Source organism: Castanea sativa, chromosome 1 (genome assembly GCF_040712315.1).
Source record: "Castanea sativa cultivar Marrone di Chiusa Pesio chromosome 1, ASM4071231v1".
In the NCBI taxonomy this organism is placed as follows: domain Eukaryota; kingdom Viridiplantae; phylum Streptophyta; class Magnoliopsida; order Fagales; family Fagaceae; genus Castanea; species Castanea sativa.
In genome coordinates, this window is record NC_134013.1 from 4,218,831 (window position 1) to 4,238,052 (window position 19,222).

General features: G+C 31.7%; 1 protein-coding gene across 1 annotated transcript; it reads left to right on the plus strand.

Annotated features, from left to right (window-relative positions):
* The first annotated feature begins 5,964 nt into the window (after nt 1-5,964).
* On the plus strand, nt 5,965-9,582 carry LOC142616626 (putative serine/threonine-protein kinase At1g01540). Its single transcript, XM_075789442.1, has 7 exons — nt 5,965-6,824; nt 7,452-7,556; nt 7,752-7,874; nt 7,968-8,138; nt 8,245-8,374; nt 8,481-8,690; nt 9,178-9,582. Exons 1-7 carry the CDS (start codon nt 6,145-6,147, stop codon nt 9,325-9,327), a joined length of 1,569 nt encoding a protein of 522 aa, XP_075645557.1. The 5' UTR covers nt 5,965-6,144; the 3' UTR covers nt 9,328-9,582.
* Nucleotides 9,583-19,222: the final 9,640 nt, after the last annotated feature.

Here is a 19,222-nt window from a genome sequence, read left to right on the forward strand (position 1 = left end):
AACGACTTTGGATTAGGACAACAAACTACCAAGTTCCACTATGACAATTTGTGTCCATATGAGTATGACCGGGTTGTCATTGTATGATATAATGAATCATCACCCACATGACAAAATTACAAAACTCGACATTTGATGGGGAAGTAAACTATCAACTCCAAAATATTATAATAATATTAAATATATTTTAACAAAACAAAAGAAAAAAAGAGCTTGGCGTGCAAAAATTGCATTGAAAGTCAATTTTGTTTTGCTTTTGCATTATGATAAAGATTAGGTTTAAATCAGTTTAGAGAAATTATCTCCAATTTACTATATAATAATTTATAAGACTATTTATATATATTTGTATTGTTTAGATAATTCACACGACTTATTAAAAAAATCATGCGAAGAAAAATATAAAAACAAAAACAAAAGACAACATGAAAATTACTAAGAAATAAACTATCAACCCTAAAATAATAATATAATAATGATATCTTTTAACAAAAAAAAAAAAAGAGCTTTCCTATTCAAAATTGCATTGAAAGTTAATTTTGCTTGCTTTTGCATTATAATAAAAAATAACTTCAAACTAGTTTAGAAAAATTCCTCCAATTTATTACGTGATAATTTATAAAACTATTTATTTGTATTATTTTAATAAATTACATAATTTATTTTAAAAAAATTATGCGAATAAAACCATACAAAAGAAAAATACAAAAATAAAAACAAAAGGCAACAAGAAACATGGAAATTAGTCAATTACTAAGATTTTTTTTTTTCCCTTTTTACTAAAAGTCAAAAGTTTCTTAAAATGAAACCAAACAGTGTCTAACTTCATGTTTTTTCTGGAAGCCTTCATTGAAATTGAAGTTGGCTGCATTGCCATTTTCATGTTTTAAAGTAGGCAGCTGAAGTGAACATCATGAGAAGTGTCAATACCAATACCCATGCCAAAATTTCATGAATTTATATTATCCAATTTAATGATGATGACCTGGAAATTGGGACCATTTTTGCCGACTCTTAAGTTTCTTTCAGGGCCGTATCCAATGGCCCATAAAAGCCTAGCTTGATGTTAAACCCTATTGGAAAAATAAGGCTTTTATATATGAAATTATATCCATGGTAAAGAACCCAACAAGAAGATTTTAACTCTAACTCCTTTTTTTAGTATTTATCCATGGTAATCAATTCCTCTTTTACCAAATAAAGAAAACAAAACATTAAAAAATAAAAGGATGAGTTAACCAATGCAGAGGATTTGTTAGTGGACTATTTTTAAAAAGTTTTTATAGAAAAAAAAATAAAATTGATGTTTTAACTTTTGAAAACTTTTTTTTTTTTATAACAAACGAGAGTATTCAGACTTTTTCAAATATTTGACTATTTTTTCAAGTGTATGTTGTCTCTCGTTTTGCACGCACCAAATTATTACAAAAAGAAATTCTATGAAGGTGGTCCCCAAAATGCAAGCAAGAAGTTTCAAACACTAAACCAATCTCAAGATTAACAACTTTTTCTATTTCCCAGAAACATAACATAAAAAATTTTCTAAACTTTCTTTTATTTTTTTAAAATTATTCATTAACAAATGCCTTAAAATCTATACTGACGAAGAAAAATAAAAGGCATTTTATATATCATATTACAAATCTGAATTGGAATAAAACCAAAAAGACTGATTCGTACCGAGCACTTCATTAAAAGCAAGCATAAAAAAACAACAATCCAAACTTAAGGTCCACCACCATAGTCAAACAACACTATCTCCAAAGTCCAAACGCACGAGAAAAAAAGGATTTATTAATGGTGAATTAGCAATTATTGTAACATTATTCTCACATAATGCTGCCATCACCCAGACACCACTATCCTTTTTAATTATTCCCTCCATTCATTATTAAAATCTTAACTATATCACAACTCACATGAATTGCAAGAGAACAAACAAAACCGACTAAAAACAATGACAAAATCGCATCCCAAAACCCAGCCACACACGATACATCACAATAACCCACAATATGAACATATCATAATGACAAAATTAATACAACCTTACACTACACATAGATCCGATCGTTAAATTTGACTATATTCTCATTTAATAATAATGTCTCATGGTACCCAAAAAAAAAAACAAAAACAAAAACAAAAACCTTGGTAATAACAAACTTGGTTTTATTAAATAGTGTGCCTTTTAAGTTTTTAACTTTCTTTTCTTAAGATTATTTAGATTATTTGCTTATTTATAACTTTTACTTAAATTACTTAAATTCTTGATGTCTCCATTATAAGCCGTGTTGTGGCCATTGTTCAAAAAATGTGTTAGCCACGTCTACATTTCGACTCCAAAATCACTTACCAAGTTGCAATTGAGACTTATTTTAATCACTTATATACAGGGGCGAATCTAGAATTTCAAGCTAGGGACCGAAGTATAAGAAAAAAAAAACCAAATATGTATTCATATAATATTAACAAACTATCAACTAAGATAAATACACAAAATTATTGTTTCTTAATACATTAAGATGTAATCATCTACCAACAATGACAGAAAAACATAATAATGTTGTTTATTAAAAGCATCAGCTATTGCAAAAAAATATATATATATTCACAAACCAAAATTTGTTTTTGCTACTTTAATATAACATTTAAAATGTCTTGTATAGTAGTGTTTTTGGTATTTGGTGTTCTAAATATTAAATATTTAGCATTTAGAACATCTGATACTAGTATTCTATACTGGGCTGATTAGGATTTTTTTTTTTTAAATTTTGTTTTTGTTAAGTTTTTTAATTGAGTAATTACTAGTGGGGTCAGGCTAATAAAAATTGAGGAGGTCTAAGTTTTTGGAATAGGGAGACACAACTCTAGAAAAAAAAAATAACCAATAATTTTTTTTCTTTCTTTGGACTAGGGGGGCTCAACTTTTTTTTTTTTTCTTTGAGCCAAGAGGGGCTTGAGCCCCCCATTGGGCCTGTCTGTGCTTATATACCCAAGATTCATCTAATAAATACTCGATATGAGACTTAATACACACCGACACAACACATACTCATACAATTTAATATGTTCAAATTCTTTTTCAATTTGTGGTATCACAATATATAAATAGCATCATAGCCAACCTAGTAATGCCATGTGGTTCAAGGCACTACAGCGCAATGTGAGACTTAATGAGAACATTAGGGATTTAAGTGAAGGGATAGTAATATCTCGTATTATGTTGATTGAATTGGATAAATGCGTATTGTATGCGTACATATCCCTTACATTAGGTGTTCAATAGGGTGAACTAGAATGTGTAAGAGCATTCACATTTGTAGTGATTAAAATTTTAGCTTTTAGCTACTCAAAAAGTTATTTTTATTTATTTTAACATGTCACTTTACAATACACCCTACATCTTATACTCTATTTTTTTACTATTTTGTTTAAAATATGCTTTCATTAATTTATTTTAACATGTCACTTTACAATACACCCTACATCTTATACTCTATTTTTTTACTATTTTGTTTAAAATATGCTTTCATTAAACTTTTTTTTTTTATGAAAAATGAGTGAATGTTTTATTAAATGATGAGAGAGTGAGAGTTGCATACAAAATTGATGCTTATTTTTTAAGTAGTTGCTATTTAGAGCATTCTCATCAGGTGTGTCAAATGCCAAATATTTGGCATTTGACACACTACACACCATTATTCAAACCTCATGAGGTGTTCCAAATGCGTCAAAATTTTGCAACATGCTACAGTACATACATCAATGCCAAAAATATTTTGGCTTATTTAATTACTTCTCTCTCTCCTCCCATTAGATATCTCTCTCTCTCTCTCTCTCCGTCTGCAACACATCTCTCTCTCTCTCTCTGTCTGGTTCTCTCATCGCCGATCTTGCCACACCACTGACCACCACACCACGCCACACCGATCTCATCATGCCACTGACCACCACCACGCCACGCCGGTTTGTTTGACCACCACATCACACCATGCCGATCTCTGTCTGGTTCAAAGATGTAGGTTTGTGCCGGTGGATGTGGGTTTGTTTAATTTGGTGGATGTGGGTTTGTGCCGGTGGTGGGTTTGGAATGTGGGTTTGTTTGATTTGGTGGATTTCGTATGTGGGTTTGTGAATGTGGTGGGTTGTTGTGGATTTTTATTTTTTATTTTTTTAAGGTGGCGTTGGTGGATATGGGTTTGTGCCGATGGTGGCTGTTGGTGTTGTTGCGGCAGTGGTTGTTGGTGGCCGTTGTTGCGACAGTGGTGGTTGTGCCATTGTTGTTGTTGATGATGATAGGGAGGAGTTAATATATTATTTTAATGTATAGTAAATATTATTTTCATGTATAAAATTAGAGGATAAAATATCAGATAAATGAGATATTGTAAAATAATGTGGTAAAATAATAAAGTATGTTTTTGGTGTGTCAAAATGACATTTTTTTTAAAAAAAAAAACAGCTGATGAAAATGTTCTTATAGTAGTTTATTATAGCGGGTTGCTAAAAAAAATTTAAATATAGCAACTCAATTAAAAAATTTATTTTTTTGGTCATTTGAGAGCAAAAATAATTTTTTTGCTAAAAAAGGATCTCCAATGTGAATGCTTTTAATAATGATTATTATTTTTTTATTTTGACAAGTTTTTTTAAGGATTTTTTTTCCTCAGGTCATTAAGATGCATTTAATGGATTTTTTTTTTTTTAAAATAGACTTTTCAGATAGATAAAGTCGAATGGTACATAAGCATCAAAAATAAAATAATACAAAGATAATAACTTTGTAAGCATAAAAAATTAAATAATACATAGATAATAACTTTGTGTATAAACTAACGGACAAAACTTAACTATAAAATTGGTTGTAGTCTAAGAATAAAACTTTACTTAATAAAATAAATATTATTACATATTTTAAAATTTTGACCGTTGAACTGCGTGTTCTTTACGCTTTTAATACATATATCAAATTTTGTGTCAATTGGATGTTATTTACTATATAATCTATAAGCTTATATTTTATACATAATTATAAACTACAAAAACTTGCAATTTAAACAATTTATTGATGACATAATTATTGATCTTTAATTTTATTTAAAATTTTGCAAGTATAGAGAATATAAGAATAAGATGTAATCTAATGGTGGATTTGTCAAAATTCATTTCCAATGAAAAGATATTGAGTAAGATTGTAATTTAAAGTTACAACTAATTTTGTAATTTAAAGTTACAACTAATTTTGTAACTAAATTTTATTTTTAATACTAGACACTGCAACGTTGTAGCAGATGCTCTAGCTAAAAAAGCCAAGAATTTTAGGAGACTTAGGTGTGGATTGATTCCCTTCAAGAGGACATTGTCCCCCTTATAGAATTTGACATTCATTGAAGTTTGTTTTGCCTTTGAATAAAAGCCTAGGTTATTGATAGTCCGGTTTCTCCACCAAAAAAAAAAAAACTTTGTCTGATGAAATTTTTTTAACAAGGATATTTTTTTTTTTTTAAGCATATTTTTTTTTATTAAAAAAATGAGTATGTAAATACTCTAATGATGCCAAGGTCAACCTTAGGTTTAGGTTCCCAAAAAAATTGCACCAAAATATCCTAAAATTAAGGAGTGATATTAATGTTTTCAAAAGAAAAAAAAAATATAGATGAATTTTGTATTCCCCCTTCACAAAAAGAATAATTGTTTAAACAAAAACAAAAAATAGAAAGTTGTTGAAAAAAAATATTATTTAATTAATAATATTAAAAAAAAAAACTTAAAAAAGAAACCTACTAAAATAAAATTTATGGAAAGTCACAACGTATTGAACACACCCTAAATAATTATATTAAATACCTTTTAACTTGGACCCTTAAATCACTATTTCACAAAAAGTCAAAAAAAGAAAAAAAAAAAAAAAAAGGTGGGGTTATGTTACATCATGCCAGCTCCTCTCTCTGTCTCAAAACCCCACTGTCATTCTTTGCAGTCCATTTTCCAAATTACCTCACTGCCACACACATTCACACTCTTTGTCTCTCTTCCTGTTCTTCTTCTTCTTCAATTCCATGGCTGCCTTTGATATTTTGTCTCTTATATAAAGAACAAGAACAAGAAGGAGAAGGAGAAGGAGAAAAAGTTTTAAGTACAATGTCTGAGTACAACTTCTTAAACGACCAGCTCTCAAAGCGAACCTCAATCTTCGGTTTACGCTTATGGGTAGTACTTGGAATGTGTGTTGGAGCAGCAATAGTTCTCGTGCTTTTCCTTATATCTCTTTGGTTCATTTCTAGGCGTAACAGTTCAGCTGCTTCTTCTTCTTCAGCTTCTTCTACTTCAAAGCACAACAACAAGTCCTCTCAAAGCCTTACTATAATTCCAAACGTGTCCAAAGAAATCCAGGAAATCCGAATCGACCCGGACCCGAAACCGAAACCTACATCCAACCCCGACCCTTTACCGGAATCGGAGCCAGTAGCAGCCAGACCCCAACTCCTGCTTCTTCAGCAACAAGAGGAAGAGAGTCCTGCTGCTGGGAGGAACAGAATTCACATTGAAATTGGTAAAGACCACCGGATTTCGTACCCGGAGCGGGTTACCGGGTCGAGTCATGGAAGTGGGGAGACCCGGTCGGGTGACCAGGCTATGATTGTCGGGCCAGAGGTCTCGCACTTGGGGTGGGGCCATTGGTATACTCTCAGAGAGCTTGAGGTTTCCACTAATGGTTTTGCTGATGAGAATGTGATTGGTGAAGGTGGGTATGGGATTGTTTACCGTGGTCTTATGGAGGATAATACCAACGTTGCTGTCAAGAATTTGCTCAATAATAGGTAATATTTGTTGCATGTTATGAGTTCGAGAGTTAAGTTGGGGATCATGTGTTGAAAAAGTGTTGCATGTTTTGTAAAACATTCTCAAAAAGATTTTAATCTTTTTGTTACTTGGGGTTTAAGGCATTTAATTGCTTTGCTTTGTGTTGGTATGCACCCAGTTGGGAATTTGATGTGTTAGTTCAGTTGGATGATTGTTACTTTCTTTGTTTTTTTTTTCCTTTGTTATAAAATTTTAATCTTTTAATTACTAGGGATGTGAGTTTTAATTACCTTGCTTTGTGTTGTTATGAACCCAGTTGGGAAATTGATGTGTTAGTTCAGTTGGATGTTTGTTACTATGTTTGGTTGTTGCTTTTTTTATGAAACTGAGTATATTTATGAATTTTTAATCTTTTTGTTACTTGGGGTGTTAGTTTTAAATACTTTGCTTTTTGTTGGTATGAACCCTGTTGGGGATTTAATGTTTTAGTTCAGATGGATGTTTGTTACTATGTTTGTTTGTTGATTTGTTATAACTTTGAGAGTTTAAGGTGCGGATTATGTGTTGAACAAGTGTTTCATGTGCTTTGTGTTGTGGGGGTTATGGCAGAGAAAGCTTAATTGGGGTAATTGTTTTTGCTATAGAGGACAAGCTGAGAAGGAGTTTAAGGTTGAAGTTGAAGCAATTGGACGTGTTCGGCATAAGAATTTAGTGAGGTTGCTCGGTTATTGTGCTGAAGGAGCTCATAGGTATTTCAATTTTAAGTTACATCCTGTCCCTCTTACCTTGCAGTTTGGAGGTTTTCTCCTCTTGCTTAAAATATTACAATCAGCTGTGTTTCATATTTTTAATTTATCTTTAATAACATTGATTTATCTATCGTGAGAAGAGGAGGAAGAATTGTTGTCTTACATGGGTGCATTGATGTACTTGAATTGTTATAGGATGCTTGTTTATGAGTATGTTGACAATGGAAACTTAGAACAGTGGCTTCATGGAGATGTTGGACCTTGCAGCCCTCTTACCTGGGAGGTTCGTATGAATATAATACTTGGAACTGCAAAAGGGTACGTTTTGAGTCAAATAAGTTTCTTTAATGAAGTTTCTTATCTTTGGATTGTTTTGGTTCTGCCATAACTGAAGCTTGATTACAAATACAGATTGACATACCTACATGAGGGTCTTGAGCCCAAGGTTGTTCACCGTGATATTAAGTCAAGCAATATTTTGCTTGATAAGCAGTGGAATCCAAAGGTGTCTGACTTTGGCCTAGCAAAGCTCTTGGGCTCAGAGAAGAGTTATGTGACAACTCGTGTGATGGGAACATTTGGGTCAGTTGATCCTCTCTTAATTAAAAACTATCATGATGACTTCTTCTTCTGACACTTACGAAAACCGAGCAAAATGGACTGACATTTTTCCGATTCTGTTCTGTAGATATGTGGCTCCAGAATATGCCAGTACTGGCATGTTGAACGAAAGAAGTGATGTATATAGTTTTGGAATTCTTCTTATGGAGATTATTTCTGGGAGAAATCCTGTAGACTATAGCCGTCCTGCTGGAGAGGTATGTACCATCAACCAAAGGTCCAAAGTTACTTAATGACATTGTCTTATGACCAGTTCAAGATTAGTTTTTCAATCTGATATAAATGGGTAAGTCAATCTTTCAGGTGAACCTAGTTGAGTGGCTTAAAACCATGGTTACAAATCGGAATGCAGAGGGAGTTTTGGATCCTAGGTTGCCAGAGAAGCCTTCTTCAAGGGCACTAAAGCGTGCTCTATTAGTAGCTTTACGCTGTGTGGACCCAAATGCTCAGAAAAGGCCGAAGATGGGGCACGTTATACATATGCTTGAAGCTGATGAGTTTCCCTTCCGTGATGTGAGTTTGCATTTACTTTGACCCCTAATTGATCTCAATGGTTGTTTCTTTATGTCTATTCTCACAATGGTTAGACCTTGTTTAAGAATTATATTTATCATCTTTTCTTGTTTTCTACATGAACATGTAAATTTCCAACAGCCGTGCACTTCAATTATTTGAATTTAAATGTAGAAAGACAAGCATTTCCTACCCAAATCAGACACAGGATTACTAGTTATTGTCACTTTGGGGTTTTATAGGGATGGAAACTCATGTAGCACACATTTTCCAAGAATAGTAGTGTCTAGGTTTCCATAAAACCTGTTTATCAGTTTGCATATATGTTTCAAAGAAAGTGACAGCAAAATTTCTATCTTTGAATTCATCTTTTTGTCACATGAAAGCACATCAAGTTAAGATATGTTTTACAGTATGTATTATGCAGTGCTTCCTGGTATGGACTACTTATCATTTTTTTTAATTTTTTTTTGGCATTTGGTTTTAGGACCGAAGAGCTGGACGCTTACAGCGTGATGGTACAAGTGATATGTTGATGGAGAAGCATGTTAATGAATCTGGTGAGAGTAGTGGTTATGAAAGTGGTGCTCAAGTCAATAGGTCTTTGTGGAGAAAGCAAGAACCTGAAGAGCAGTAGCTTTTCCAAACTAGTGTATAAGGTGAATTGACAAGACTCTTTTTGCTTCTTTATTTCCATCCAGAGCTGTATTGCGCAGCTTCATTTTACTTCACCTGTATATGTGAATTTTTAATGTTAGTAGATTCTGTAGTATTTTGTGCCATACCCATTGACACATGTAATGTAGTTTCTGAAACACCATGTATTTCCGATGGGTTGTCTACATCTTGTAGAGGAATTGCTCTGATTTCAATTTACTTCATATTTTTCTCATCTTTGTCACCCAAATCATCAGAATTACAACAAAGTTGAAATTTTTTTTGACATCTTAAAACAACTTTGTTCAAAGTTTAATGCTATGGAAAAGCAAAACCAACTCAATTCAGATGCTTTGAATAAATTGTGTAAGTTCCATTCAATGAAAATCGCAAACTCACCCATAATAATTGAGGCATTGCTGAAGCTACACCACTATCACTTGTATCATCATTAGAAGGTTTTCACATTCTCGTCATTTTTTTTTTCCTGCTTTATTCATATATACCTATTACTGTCCCTTAGGGCAATTCAAAGAACTATATTTTGCTCCCTCCTCTCACAAGAGGGGTAGGCTCCACATGTAGGTACCACAGAGCTGACCCCTCATGTGAGGAGGGAGCACTGCTCCCAGACTATCGAATAATTTTTCGTAATGAACAAAGAAAAATAAATTGTTACCCATGGATTTTCTAGTCGAAACTCAAAAGTGATTTAAGGACAGGACAGATAAAGTTCAACCTGTTACATCATTTTCCATGAAATCAGCTTGATTGAGTATGCTAAACGTATCAATATAAGTTCCCTTCGATTAAGGTTGGCTACCACAAAATACTTTTTCCCACACAAAGTTTGGTGGGGATGATTAGAAAATCATGGGTCCTACAAGTCACAGGCATCACTAACCCCATTGCATTTGCCCATAGTTTTCAAAGGTGTGGGGGCTTGATTGTGATGGGAAAACCTGGACAGCTAGGAATGTACAAACAAAGGCTTGAGATCTTAATTGGGACACATCTTTTTTGTTTTGCTGGTTTTGGTCTTAATTGGAAATTGAAAGTCAGCAAGTAAGAACTCTCTTTCTGCTTTTTGCTTTTGGCTTTTGGCTTTTCGCTCTCTAATTATGATTCACACCAAGCATTCTCTATTTCTTTTTTTGCCTTTTTTGGTGGTTTTGAACATTGAGTATTCTTATTTTTGACTAGTCTTCATTCTCGATATCAATTATATATCTCTATTTTTTCCGACCCTTTAAACACATTTAACTATATAAGGGCCTACCCTAGCGCACAAGGACAATCCCTTTGGCTCATTAAGTTCAACTGCCAGTATAGTTTTTACCTGCTTATGATTGATCGATTTGATTTGCACAGTATGCATCTGAAGTATTGACCAGTTAAACCATTTCTAATAATTGTTTTAGAAGTAATTCTAAACTACCATGATGACATTGTTATAGTTCATTGTTTGCCATTGACATGAGATTCCAACTTTTGTACATTCATTTTCACAATGCATTAGCTATGACCATAGAAATAATATAAGCTTCATTTTCCAGAAATCTAATCTTTACTATTTCTCTTGATAAATGAAAATTTCGCTGAATAATAAAAGTGGCATGGTCATAGTCTCCTAGTACATAATGTTTTAGAAAGAGGAAAAAAGAAAACGTGAAAAGGAAAAGTGGTATCTAATGCACAAAATTCAGTCTTGCGAGGTCTGGGAAAAGTGATGGGAATTCTCTCTTTTTTTTTGGTAAAGGGAAAAAAAACATCAACGAGGGCAAATATCAGCTTGTTAAGGAAAATGCATCTAGAAAATGGAAGATGGAGAAAGAATGGTAAAAAGTAAAAACTACCTTAAATATATAATTACACAAACAATGATCTATTTCCTATCAAAGAAAATTTTGATTTTTCTCAAGAAACTAACATTCAACGATTTGACATGTTTATTTACAAGCCTGTCCCTAATTTTCTTCTCCTACTTGCTTTCTCTCTCTACCTCTGCTTGCACTCTCATCCAATGGACCATGTGGACAATGATCGTTTTCTCATCCCGTGACCCTTGTCTCCATAACATTGAAAATCATGGAGCTTTCACATCATGCTCTACACATTCTTAGTTAAAATTAACCTAAAAAAACTCTTTATCATTTTACATCACCATCAATACTACATCATTATTCCTATTAAAGATGATTTCTTTTCTATTTCTTTATTCATGCACTTTTGTAATTCCAAAATCGACAACCCAACGCAACCACAATACGAAGAAAAAGAATTTACTTAATTTTGTTGATAAACAGTAGCTCAATAAAGGTATTGAGTTACTGTTATGTGGCATGCTAGTTTGTTGAGCTTACCATTATAATGGGTTTTAGTTTTAGTTTTTTTTTTATTTTAAAATTTTATAGTTTTTTAGGTTTTTATTGGGAAATGTTAGTTTACGTAGCTTGATGGTAACATTCACTTAGCAAACTTTAGGCCTCATTGACGTGGCACAACAATGCATGTACTTATTTGTTGTTCAAATCATTTAAAGACACATGTAATTGCTAAAACAACATTATACTCCCTCGATATCTTATCAGAAAATCGTTGAGTAACACATAATTGACAAATGAACAATAACTAAAACTAAGTTTTTTTATTTGATTCTTATTATTTCATTAATGATGAGTAAATATAAGTGTCAATTTTATGTGTGTATTGCAGTAATCCCAAAATGATACACTAGAATTGACGGTTAACAAAATATTTTTATCCAATAGACAAACCAAGATAGAATTAACAACATTGGTTTGTATTTGTCTCACCCTAGCTTCTTCACTTTCTAGCATTATTTTTGAAATCTTTTGTCTCGCTGCCTCAATCATAATTGCCATAGCTAGGACTCAAGTCTTAAGACCAAATGCTGTAGGAACTAAGCTCTGATTTGTAAATTTCGGTGTATTTCTTGCTTATATTTTGGTTATAGGAAATATCAGCCCTAAACTCGGCCTTAAAATTAACTGGGCTCTATTTCTTGGCCTTGGCCTGCCATTTGGGCCTAATTAGTATTTTAAGTTTTTTTTTTTAAATTTTTTTTGAAAAATTAGTATTTGTAGCTCAGTTATATAGATTATTTAAAAAGTTAGAGAACATTCAAAGAATCACCCAGCCAATGCAAAATCTTTGTTGTTTCACTTGTAGCTTCATCCATAAACTTTTTACAATATTTTTATAAATTGTTGAGATTGTAAATTCTTATTATTTTTATATAAGCCTATTATTTATATGTTACATAACTTTTTTACTTACTAATAACCGCTCACTATATCATAAATTTGTAAAAAAATTTATAACTCTAGTATTTTTCGATATTTTCCATATTTGATATCTTTGCGGTAACAAGACCATAAATTGTGAGCATATTTTTTAGTCCAGCACAGGAAAAGATTGGAGAACTGGCATGGATTTTCTATTCCCTATGTTTAGGCCACAGCCCACAGGGAACAGTTTTGTCATCATTCCTGGCCAGTGGCCACAGATGGGTCTCGCACTATGGCAGGAGTCCATGGACACAGTTTCCAGTTTTAGATTCAATTGTCAGTACTGAGACAGATCTTGGACTTTACCTATTCAAAGATCAGCAAAATCTAATCCAAGGCCATGCCCGTGCTTTAGTACAGACTTAGCCCATGTGTGTTGCACACATCCCAAACCCCAAAAAATGCAATTTTTTTTTTTTTTCTTTCAAAAATTACAATTAAAAAAGGGTTTAGACTTTAGAGTATATACCCGGTTTCATATTGGTCATGGGATTTTAAATATTCTCAAATTTATGAAAATATTTTAATTTAAAACCTTTGTCCATTTCTGTTATTTTTTATTCTTTTATTTTATGTAGTAATAAAGTAGAGAAAAATATGAGACCATTGATTAAACTTTCTATCTCACTTAAGGCTTGGTTAATGGTTATAAATCAATTTGATAGTCATTGAACATAAAAGGTAAAGAGAGAAAATTTTAATTAAAGAGAGAAAGTTTTGCTTAGAATGAAAAAGTGATTGTCAAAAAAATAGAAGCTAATTACATAAGTGAACTGCATAGAATAATGGCAATGAAATGCCCTATTTATACTCTGTAACATACAGATATAATGCTACTCAAACCTATAACATTGCCCCTAGGTACATAAAAAGAAGAACTTAAAAAAAAAAAAAATTGATTTGACAGATAACATTGTCCCTAGGAACATAAAAAGAAGAACTTAAAAAAAAAAAAATGATTTGACAGATAAAATGGAGAGATTTTAGTCATGGATATCTTTGATTAAAATACTAAATATATCAATTGAATTACAAGACTTTTGAAAGAAGCAGAAGAAAAGAAAAAAAAAAAAGTTTCAAAGACCTACTTTTGCTATTTAATAATTTTGATGGAAGTATTTTATTGATGATTTCGATTTTAATTTTTAGTTTTAATGACTTAAATAAAGTGTGCAAGATATTGTTTTGGTGTTTTATTGAAATTCATTGATAAAATATTTGAACCTGATTGTTTAGAATGATTAAGCAAAAGATATTTCAAATTCATAACACAATTTTTTTTTTTTCAGAAAAATCTTTAAACCTCATTCATCAAAATTCATATCAAGAATTTATACAGATAATTATTTTTCAAAACCTTTGATTTTAAATTCTTAATTCCAAAATTTAACATAAGTTTAGTTTGTTTCTTTTTTAATAAAATAGGGAAATTTCTTTTTTAAGAATCCCCTTTCATAATATAAACAGAGAATTCATGAATGAACTTGTAAATTGGGACCCAATAAAAAGGAGATGCTTTGTTCTATGCATAATAATTATTCAACTAAAGTGAGATATATATGGATACATGCCAATCCTTTATCATACACGCGACATGTTCAAATCCATCGTTATATTTGGTAATTACAATATTGGATTTTTGTTAATGAACTTTCCCATTCATTTTCATTAATGTTGACATGATCGATCAAAGATATCCAAGGACCCATTTGATTTGTACTGTTTCCAACAAAAAAATATCAAGAATACCACATCAATATCAGGCTTCTCTCCCTTAATAATTTTTCAAAAAAACATTTTCTAGAAATTAATAACGGTATGAGTTTTAACAATTGGTAAAGTCACTCGCCTCCAAATAAGGGACTTGGGTTAATTAGCACATAACATCAATACAATAGGAGTTAGTGAATTTTTGGGCTAAGCTTTTTTTCATTGCTTTCTTTAAAAGAAGCATTGCTTTATTCAAAAGAATTAAAAAGAATTAATATGGTAATATGTGAGGCTCAAACCCTCAGTTATATCATTATTGTTTTTTTTTTTGTTGGTGAAATTATAAGTTTTTTTTAGAGAGTTTCAACCTATGACGACTACTCTTGATGAACGTTCTTAATCATCAAACTAAGACATCAATTAGTTTTTGGTATAGGCGGAGATTGAACCTCAAATCTCTTATTCAACCATCAGAGACTTTACCAATTGGGCTAACTAAAATCCACGTGAAATTATAAGTTTTGAATCTTATTGTATCTATTAAAATAGAAAAATAAAATTAATAATAGCAATGAAATTAATATGGTAGTCATAACGAGGATCAAATCCCCAATTATAACATTTTTTTTTTTTTTTTGAGAAACACATACACACACATAACATTGATGTTTCAAAGAAGCCACATACACGTTAAAAGTTAAAACAAGTACGCAACAACAACGTTATTGAAATTATTGGGCTCTTTATGACATTGTTCTTTCAAAGAAGCCACAGACATGTTAAAATATTTAGTAAAAAACAATGTTAATGAAATTATTAGGCTTTCCATGTTTGACAAACAAGGAGAAATAATGCCTCCATCATGTCTAGTCTGGAATATGGATCAGAATGAGGTGCCTTCAGAATATTATTTCTCCATATTTAATGTTTCATTTTTTGATAAATATGTTTGTCATGCTGTCATTCTCGCAAGTTAAATTATGATTTGAGAGGTTTCTCCAAAATTATGAGAGAAACGTCAAGAATTAAAAGTGACACATAACCAAATCACTAACTTTTTAAAGGGTTTAAGATTATTTGATGCATAATATACTTTCTGAAAATAATTTGAATACTCTCCATTTCAAATTTTTAAAAAAATGATATTGACATTATGAATTGAGAGCTTTATTAACGATAGGGACTCTCTTGAATTTTCACTTGTTGCTCCGAAACTACCCATTTTACATCTTATAGCTCTAAAAAGAAAAATGAGAAAAACTCCAAAAATTAAAAGTGACCCATAAGAGCATCAGCATTGAATGTGGGAAATCTCAAATGCATGCCAAATTTCAAACTTTTTTACAATTGAGCTCAAAAAACGTCTACAATGAAAGTTGTATAATACAATAATGGTAATAAAAAAATACCATTGAGCTACAGTGCGATTCTAAATGTAGAATCACACTGTAGCTCAATGGTATAAAAAAAATGATTTTTTATTTGCTCTGTGTCTTCTCTCCACAGATTCTGCTCTCTCTTCTTTCTTTATTTCTATCTTTCTCTCTTCTTCGTGGAAAATATTGTTCCGATGGGTTTTGGTTTGCTCGGTATGTGATCGGCGTTACTGGTTCTAGTTCCGATGGGTTTTTTTTTTTTTTTTTTTTTTTTTTTTTTGGGTTTGCTGGTATGTGATCGGTGTTGCTGGTTCCGATGGGTTTTGTTTTGATGATGGATTTTGGTTTGCTGGTATGTGATTGGCGTTGTGATCGGCGTTAATGGTTCCGATGGGTTTTGGATTGACGATGGGTTTTTTTTTTTTTTTCCTGGGTTTGTTGGTATGTGATCGGCGCTGCTGGTTCCGATGGGTTTTGGTTTGATGATGGATTTTGGTTTGCTGGTATGTGATCGGCGTTGTGATCAGCGTTACTGGTTCCGATGGGTTTTGGATTGAAAATGGGTTTTTTTTTTTTTTTTTGGGTTTGCTGGTTTGACGCTGGTTTTTTTTTTTTTTTTTTTTGACGATGATTTGACGATGGGTTCCGATGAATGATGATGGAGGAGTTGGGTTGATGATGGAGGAAGAGTCTAAAGAGGTGAAAAAAAAGTAACGGATGATTCTGGAAGAGGATAAAGTTGAGAAAAACAAAACAGTAAAAAATATATTTTATTGCGAAAATATATTATTTTAATGAGTAGGATAGAAAAATAAAAGTTTTGATGTTGGGTGTTTTGAAAAATGGTATTGTATAATTGATAAAGTGGATTTTTGATGGTAAAATAGAATAGAATTAAGAAAAATGAATGTGGATGCTCAGATAACCATATCAATACATAATATTCTTTCTTAAAATAATTTGAATACTTTCCATTTCAAATAAAAATTGACATTATAATTTGAGAGCTTAATAATGATAGGAACTATCTTGAAATTTCACTTGTTGAGTGGAAACTACCCATTTTGCTTCTTATAGCTTTAAAAGAAAAATGAGAAAAACTTCAAAATTTTAAAGTGATCCATAACCATATCAATACACAATATTCTTTCTTAAAATAATTTTAATACTCTCTACTTCAAATAAAAAAGGAATAAAGATTTTCAATTATAGAATTATTTTTTTGGGATAATTCTATAATTATAACAAAAACGAAAAATTTGAACTCTAAATATCATGGATATACTAGGAAGTTCCAACTGGATACGCTACAATGATCTCGACCCAATTGTAAAAAGTTTTGTTTGGATTCAAACTCCAATGGTGGTCCACGTTATGAGAATAATTGCCACGTTTCCAAGAAAGCTAAAGGCTCCTCCCTTCTATCAATATAATCTAGTAACCTACATTTTCGTGCAACATCACGGTTAGAGGGATGATATTCACTGTCTTATAGACTTTATAGTTTATACGAGGATATCAGCTAGGCACCTCTTGATTGTAAAAGCTTTAAAGTTTAAATCACACCAACTTTAAACGGGATTCTTATCGTTTTGGAAGACAAAAAGAGTCAAAGCTTTTAAGAAAAAAAAAAAGTGGTACAAGTGAATAATTATTCAATTTCTTACCTCATAAAGGATCATATGAAAAAGTTTGTGACGTGCCTTTTCAGTTATAACAATATCAATATGCACGAAACTTTGTTTTTGATATAATATTTCTTTCTTTTCTCTTAGTTTTTAATGAATGGTTATATGTGAAATTACTTACCAAAAAAAATTGATTTTTACAGCAATTTTGTTCGAGTCGCCCTTATAGGATACCTCATTTGCATTTTCATTAGTCAAAATGATTTTGTTTTGGTCATAAAATCATGATTTAATATATATATATATATATACATGTGGTAAAATTTAAACCTATAACGTCTATTCAATGTTGATTACTCTTATTATCAAACTAAAACATCATTTGGTTTTTAGTGTAGGTAAAATTTAAACCTCAAATATCTTATTAACAATAAAAAATTGAGCTAACTAGAATTCACAATTTACTTCTTTTTTCCTTTATTTTTTAGAAGAATGCTGACAATTATATTAAAGAAAAATCATATCGACATATGGATTACATCAGAAAAAGTGTGGAGGATCATTATCTATCCACACTAAACATGTGACTTGTTTATCATGTCTAAGCAACAAAGTTACCTTGATAACAAACATGTGAGAAGCTAATAAACCGAAAGGAATGTACGGAAAAACTTAGCATCAACAATCAAATGACCAAACGAGATTAGGAATATCTCCTTAATTAGTGATTTTTGAATCTCCTTCGAGTATGGCCTTAGTAATCCCTATTTTTGGAGAGAGAATTCCAAAGCTTTCACAGCTGTCATGGCTTCAATTTCTACAAATGAGTGAAGAAGAGTAAACGTTGTGAGACATGGAAGCAATGACCAAACCTCTAGGCTCTAGCCAAATGATCATTAGTCATTCTTTTACCCTTTCTCTTTAAAACAAAAACAAAAAAGAAAGATCATTAGTCAAAACTGAAGTGAGCACATACAATACAAATGTCAATTAAGTGCACATGGTGGGCTCTAGCCTCTAAGGCCGCAAATCACTGCAATTTTATTCTTTTGTCTTGGCCATTGTTGGCCAAGCGAATTCACGCTACGCGGAGCTGAGTCAAGTGGTCGTGATAGGTACGTTGCACGCTTACAGCTTAATGGTGAGTGAAAGATCAAAGACGCGTTTCTTATTACTAGTGTGGTGACGATCATTTGGTATCTCTACATCTTCAACTAAGTGCGTATAAAGTGGGTTGAAGTCCTTATTGTGGGATATTTCTCACCATAAAGTATCTTTTGTAATAGGTATGTTAATTTACCAAATGTAACAATTTGATGGATGAGAGTAGCATACGAGAAAGCTGGTATAATATTAATAAATTTGAGAGAATTTCGATTTATGGCATCCGCTCCTGATGATAGTTTTTTATTATTAGATCAAGATACCAATCAGTTCTTGGTGTAGACGAAAAATGACCCTAGATATCTTATAATATTATATAATATTCACTTCTCAAGTTTATCAAGTAAATATATAACAAGTTGTGATGCATTGAACATAAAAAATGGTGCAAAAAATTTGTATTCATGGCATACTGTTAACCGTCCTGATCTCATTTGTCTAACATTCGGTTTAGGAAAAGTTAATTGGTGAAGTAAGAAATCCTTAAAAAAAAAAATTCCACGACAAGAGTCTTGTAGTTCAATTATCATTTTTTTTAGTGTTGCAAAGAGAGAGACGTGTTCAAATTCCACTCCTCAAACTATTGAATCGTTAGAGAAAAAAAAATTCCACAACATTGGGGTTAAAATCGTAGTGGAGGCCAAGGTCCCCTAATAATATTATGGACAGGCAAGTAGTTAGAGAGT